Raw genomic sequence first — 7,256 nt, forward strand, 5'->3', positions numbered from 1 at the left:
TTCTCACCTGCATCGTCCACAAGGGACGACTCGGGAACTCAACTCCTACCCCGGGCAGCTCACCGATCCCCTTATGCCCAGGGGAAAGGTATCAAGCCGTTTGACAGCTGATGCTGGCTGTCAAAACGGCTTTTACGCTGAAACAGGCGGGAGGCAGCAAACAGCTGCGTCCGACGAAGTCGCCTGCCACCGGAAGCTCTTGATGTATAATTCCTAAAATCTTATTCTGTAATAAATGTTTAGTCTTTAAAATGCCATGTGTTTTTTCGAAAGGTCATACTATCTTGGTAGTGTCTGAGCTTTCAGATGTTAGAACTTACTTTGTTATGTAAGTATCTGTCCTTTAGTAAATTTGCTTGGAAACCTGTAATAGGTTTCAAGGATCGAGGTAAGGTGTTCTTTGGGAATATTAAATACACTTGTACAAGGTAAAATTCTCAGATTACATAATTAACCCAATTTTTTAACTTGACCGAGTCTTTTTCCTTTCCAACTTAAGACACCTCCTCTCTATTTTACCTTTTCCCTCTTCTTTGTGATGCCGTAATGCCAGTAGCATCTTCTCCCTCCCATCCTCCGAGTGTAGGAAATTGGAAGGCATTGTGTCTCTTCCTCTGTTACCTTTGTTTATTGGCAAGAGTGGACAGCACAAGTTCTTTAACTCTGCCCCCCTCTTGCTTTGGGATGTGGGGAGGGGAGAGATTTCCAGAGTTGCTTCTCTCCCCCCCCCCCAGCAGCGGAAAGCAAAAAGGAAGAGAATTTCCATCTCTTCTATTTGTTTATTTTCAACTTTTCTCAATACTGAACTTTCTCCCTTCCTGGATATCTCTTCCAGTGAATAAGATATTCCATTGTGCCTCTTCTGAGATAGGTGTATAACATATTTTCCTTGTAAATTCTTCTCTCCTATCCTCCACCCGCAAGATTGGGGATGATGTTGAAATATACAAGGGGAGTGAACCATGACTGGGGTGGGAAATAATGGAGACCTTCAGCATGGATGGAGGTTGTGTTGATATTTATCTATGCAAGCAGTCTAAAATGTTCCACTTGGCATCCAGCTTCTTAGCTGAGGGGAGAAGAGAAATCAAGTAGAATCAAATCAAATTTGAAAGCTAAATGTGGTAGGAGACCTTCAAGGTGATGCAACAGAGACCTTTAGTGTTTTGGCATTATCTACCTGTACTTTAAGACGATCTTTAACAACCCACAACTCTGAAGAAAATTGGAAGCATCTCAAATAACTTACAACTGGGATAAATTTGATAGCAGGCATGACAGTGCTCTGAACGGTGACAGCTGAATAGAGGCATTTTGAAAGCAAATTTAGCTGTAGTTAAAAGATCAGTTGTCTTGTTGGTAGTTTATGCAGGAATGAAGTTAATACTCTTAAGGTAGCATATGTCCTCTTGATTTCTCCAGCCAATTACAGAAGAAAGATGTAACATAGGTGGTGCTTAATGTCCAATAATTGAAACAGCTTTTCAGAATTGTGCTGTTTATTGTATGCCTCTGAAAAATATAAGATGATTGGGCAGGCTTAATTCTAGAAAACTTGCTGAACAAATAGATGAGCTGTCTCAGAGGCAGCAGGAGACTATGGTAGACTGAAATGTGACAGCTTAAAAAATAAGCAGGCACTATCAGAATAATATCCAGACTGTTAATATGTGGTAGGTCAGCAATAAATGTTCAGGAAAATTATATCCTGTGATCTCTGTACACAGGTGAAGGAATGCATTACCCTAACTGGTTTGTCAGTGAATGGTTTGGCATGGCAATGAGTGTGGCAACCCCCCCCCCCCCAAGACTTGATATCTTCTCTAATACAATACCACAAAAAGTCACAGAGAAGGATATGGGTCATTTGAAATAGTTCAGAATGTCCAGCTGATTGGTTGCTTCTAATGGCAGAGTTGTAAAATCTTTTTCCTCGAGGAAAGAAAAAATTGCAGTGGGCATTATGATACAGTTCTCCCTGTTTCTAATGGAAAAGGAAGAAGGCAAGGAGCCAGAATAAAAGCCAATTAGTTAGGTAGGGAAAGAGTTTCATTTCCAGCCCCAAATGCCTCACAGAATGAGTAACATGTTGAGGAGGGAGCACAATTTTCAAAAGAGTTATAAATTGATTTGCATTTTAATGAGTGAAATAAGTATTTGACCCTTTCGCAAAACACAACTTAGTACTTGGTGTAAAACCCTTGTTGGCAATCACAGAGGTCAGACGTTTCTTGCAGTTGGCCACCAGTCTTGCACACATCTCAGGAGGGATTTTGTCCCACTCTTCTTTGCAGATCCTCTCCAAGTCATTAAGGTTTCAAGGCTGATGTTTGGCAGCTCGAAACTTCAGCTCCCTCCACAGATTTTCTATGGGATTAAGGTCTGGAGACTGGCTAGGCCACTCCAGGACCTTAATGTACTTCTTCTTGAGCCACTCCTTTGTTGCCTTGGCCGTGTATTTTGGGTCATTGTCATGCTCCAGCATTCCAATACCCATCCACAACCCATTTTCAATGCCTTGGCTGAGGGAAGGAGGCTCTCACCCAAGATTTGATGGTACATGGCCTTGTCCATCGTCCCTTTGATGCGGTGAAGTTGTCCTGTACCCTTAGCAGAAAAACACCCCCAAAGCATAATGCTTCCACCTCCATGTTTGATGGTGGGGATGGTGTTCTTGGGGTCATAGGCAGCATCCCTGCTCCTCCAAACACGGCAAGGTGAATTGATACCAGAGAGCTTGATTTTGGTCTCATCTGACCACAACACTTTCACCCAGTTCTCTGAATCATTCAGATGTTCATTGGCAAACTTCAGACGGGCCTGTACATGTGCTTTCTTGAGCAGGGGGACCTTGAGGGCGCTGCAGGATTTCAGTCCTTCACGGCATAGAGTGTTACCAATTGTTTTCTTGATGACTATGGTCCCAGCTGCCTTGAAATCATTGACAAGATCCTCCCATGTAGTTCTGGGCTGATTCCTCACCGTTCTCATGATCATTGAAATTCCACAAGGTGAGATCTTGCATGGAACCCCAGACCGAGGGAGATTGACAGTTATTTTGTGTTTCTTCCATTTGTAAATAATCGCACCAATTGTTGTCACCTTCTCACCAAGCTGCCTGGCGATAGTCTTGTAGCCCATTCCAGCCTTGTGTAGGTCTACAATCTTGTCCCTGACATCCTTGGACAGCTCTTTGGTCTTGGCCATCTTGGAGAGTTTGGGATCTGATTGATTGCTTGCTTCTGTGGACAGGTGTCTTTTATACAGATAACAAGCTGAGATTAGGGGCACTCCCTTTAAGAGCACTCCCTGGGAGCCAGAAATCTTGCTGATTGATAGGGGATCAAATACTTATTTCAATTATTAAAATGCAAATCAATTTATAACTTTGTTGAAATGCGTTTTTCTGGATTCTTTTGTTATTCTGCCTCTCACTGTTAAAATCTACCATTAAAATTATAGACTAATCATTTCTTTGTCAGTGGACAAACGTACAAAATCACTGTAGCTCTTAATTTGAGAGAGTGAAAAATAACAATTTCCACTTGCAGCAGACTGCAGATAAAATAGCAGTGCTAATTGCACCTATTTATTTCTGGCTCATCCCTGTCTTGTTAAAACTATAAAAGGAAGGACCATGTCTGCGTGCACCCAAAAGTATGCTCTAAGGCCTGAGATTGATGTGTTTGTGAATCTCTATAGTATTTTTTATTACGGTTGTTCTGTTATGGCTTTTATGTTTTGCTGCTATGTTCTTAATTATTTTAATTGTATATTTCATATGTTTTAAGCTATCCTTTTTTGGAGACAATAAATCAGATAAATAATAAACTGATAGTTAACTTTTTGAACTGCTAACAGCAAAAGCTTTTGCTTTTGCCCAAGTCAATCCACTTCAGGATGAAGGATTCTTGATTGAAGACTATAAACTATAAATTTGGTGTAAGTGGTAGATTTTTCTTTGATTTGCCAGAGTTACTGAGCAATATACTGAAATAAAAATGGTACTATCATTGATAGAGCAAACATGTAATTCACACATCTCATACATTTTAATAATATTAGAATATTACTGTTGAATAAAATTTGGGCCTGATTCTTAAATTATTTGCAGTTGCTACTTTTTTGTTTATATGTTAATTTCAGAATGGTAATTCCCAATTGGTTTGGTGCAGTGTTGAAATGCATCTTCAGCTTTCTGGCTGGAGTCCAGTAATCAAGCCAGTTTAAGAAAACCTTTTGTTTTTTGTTCTCTAAAAATAACACTAAGGACTACACTTCAGTACACTACACTTATTACACTTTAATTGCAACTGTAATCAATGTCAAAACCCTTCCTGTTAGGACTGTTCATTAAGTTCTTAGAATATAAAATCAAACATATCTAGGAACCATTTTGCATGATTCATGGAATTTGTAATAGAAAATGCTAACTAGCTAATTCTTGATTGTATAGATCACTTGTGTACATTTGTGTTATGTGACTGCTCAAGAATAGGATTACAAGCCAGACTGGGGGATCATAAAAATAATCTAGACAAACCACTTTTTTACCATATTGCATGTACAGGTAATCTTGACTTACAACTACAATTGAGCCCAAAATTTCTGTTGCTAAATGAGACAGTTGTTAAGTCAGTTTTGCCTCACTTTATGACCTTTCTTGCTACAGTTATTATGTGAATCACAGCGGTTACGATGGTAACAGAGTTATAAAGCGAATCTGGCTTCCCCATTGACTTTGCTTGTTAGAAGATCGCAAAGAGTGATCACATGACCCCGGAACCCTGCAACTGTCATAAATATGAACTAGTTGCCAAGCATTTGAATTTTGATCATGTGACCATGGGGATGCCTCAACAATTATAAATGTGAAAAGTGTCAATTTCGAACAGTCGCTAAATGTAAGATTTGTAGGTCAACAACTACCAGTATGTATTGCCTTCTAGAGAACAATGGCAGGTAGATGGTATGTGTTGACAATGGTATGTCAACACAGAATTCCAGCTGACAGGAAGATTAACTTAATTTCAGTTTATGAACTAAAAGTGAGGAAAATTGAACCTAGAGTTCCTTTTGTGTGCTACCTCTGTGAGTAATGCATTCTGGCCCCATTCTCCAATGAAATTCAGCTTTGGAAGAGATATTTTACTTTTTACTTTTTATTTCTGATTTCTCCATGTTATGTTGTAGAATTCTAACATCACAACTATCTTGGGATTTGATAGATTGTGGATAATAGTTCAATTCTGTATTACCTTCTGTATTTCATATTTAGCACAAAGTAGTGGTGATTATTTTTTTCAAATAAGAGCCTGGCATATTTTGATAGGATAAAAGTGCTTATTCATAGCTTCCAATGGATGATTGACTATGAATTTTGTATTTCAGTTTCTTAGTGAAGCTGGAAATTCAGCTGGAAATTGAGAATTCAGTTACATATGTAGGAAGAGCAGGTCTATTTCATAGAAGTTAAAATAGGTTTAAAAGCTGCTCTGTATGAAATCGATTAACAATATAGGGAAAGTAAGAATACAAATACATTTCTCTGTTCTGTACTAAATGAAGTCAGATCTACAAGTAAAAACACTGCAGATTTGCCTAATCTTTATTCTGTTCTTATTTAAAGAATACTAGTAAATATAATTTCTAGTACATTTTTGAAGTGGTACAGTGCTACTGACTTAATCAGTTGTACATACAATATACTTACATCAAAAATTAACTTAAGTCTTCAAAAAATGCTAAAGAATTTTTATAGAGGTGCTATGTTTGTGAGTTAGAAAAAAATAGTATTTTGTCTTTAAGTTGACATTTTTGTTTGGGTATAGTTTTGTGGATTGATGTCCGTGTTACCAAATCCATGGGATGTGTCCTGAGATGATTTATGCATATGCAAACATCTATACATAGGTGTAATAGTGAAATCAATGGAAATGTTAGACAAAATGGGTATATCATGATACTTTTACAAGATGTTATCATAAAGTAATATTTATAATATTCTGATGTTGATAATACAGTACTTGTACTGAAGTGTAATAACAAGACATAAGTGAGAGAAATGAACATTGATTAAGTTAATATAACTGTTCCTCAGTGTATTTTGTCATTACTTTCATTGTTAAAGAATAACTATATTGAACAATATGTATTTTTGAGGTGTTAGAATCCAATAGGACATGATTGTGGACCTGCATAAAGGAATTGAAAACATCATTTCCTTTAGATAAATTGTCCTGTTTACTGTAAGGATGTGTCAACTTTTTGGAAAAAAACGGGTAGCAGGATAATATAGTTTAATATAGAGAAGTTGATTTTGTGATGAGTTCTAGAAAGAATCTAGTTTAAATAGCTATCACAAATCTCAGACTATGCTTTGTTTGCTTTGGTTCATATTTGGGATCATTGCTAGTTTATTCATGTTTTTTGTGATATTTCTCTTTTTTCCCTCTGTCGGTAGGATCCTTCTGTTACACAAGTGACTAGAAATGTTCCACCAGGATTAGATGAATACAACCCTTTCTCAGATTCCAGAACAGTAAGCATTTTTATCTTTCTTTAAGAGTGCATTTTTAATCTGCAAAATTTTTTTGTGTTACTTTGAATTCATGATATCTTCACAGATCAAACCCTATTTGTATTTTAATAAATATTGTTTGAAGCAGGCTACTTTAAATCAAAGTGTAGTCTGATGGCACATAATACAGCTACCTTGTAAAGCTTACCAGATTTGGGTTCGTAATGTTCCTGAGTGGAACATAGGCTAAGAAACACACTTTTGCTCTTTCTTGAGTTGTGTATGATTTAACAAAAGCATTTTGTACTTGCTATATTAGATATGGTGTTGATAAGCAAAAGACCATTAACTTAATATCAGCTAATGCCTACAGAATATTTCAAGTGCATACCTTAGCACACTTACAATTAAAAGGGGGTAATTGGTGATAGGAAAAATCTCGACTTTCAACCTTAGGACCAGCCTGAATAGAAAATATAATGATAATAATGATATAGTAATGAGAAACAAGTTCTAATCTGTAGACTATATTCATTAATTCTCCAGCATGAGGGATGGATAATCCACTTGATTGGGTTTCCTGAAGTCCCTTGTACCCAATAAGACTAAGTCTGAGATAGCCACGCCTCCTGCCTGGCCGCACATGCCCAGTTCAGACTTAGTCTTACCCAGACAAGGCGTGTTGTTTTCTCTGCTCTCCAGACTCAGGTTTTATTTAACTATTTTGGATATTTCT

At 37.5% G+C, this 7,256-nt stretch overlaps 1 protein-coding gene across 1 annotated transcript in view; it reads left to right on the forward strand.

The window, feature by feature from the left end:
• Positions 1-7,256, forward strand: part of SCAMP1 (secretory carrier membrane protein 1) — a 32,770-nt gene that overhangs the window by 5,413 nt on the left and 20,101 nt on the right. The window contains exon 2 of the mRNA XM_015812696.1: positions 6,464-6,541. Within this exon, the coding sequence (XP_015668182.1) occupies positions 6,464-6,541 (78 nt within the window). The remainder of the gene's footprint in view (positions 1-6,463; positions 6,542-7,256) is intronic.

The sequence above is a fragment of the Protobothrops mucrosquamatus genome, unplaced genomic scaffold, assembly GCF_001527695.2.
Source record: "Protobothrops mucrosquamatus isolate PMUCROS unplaced genomic scaffold, P.Mucros_1.0 scaffold107, whole genome shotgun sequence".
Lineage (NCBI taxonomy): Eukaryota > Metazoa > Chordata > Lepidosauria > Squamata > Viperidae > Protobothrops > Protobothrops mucrosquamatus.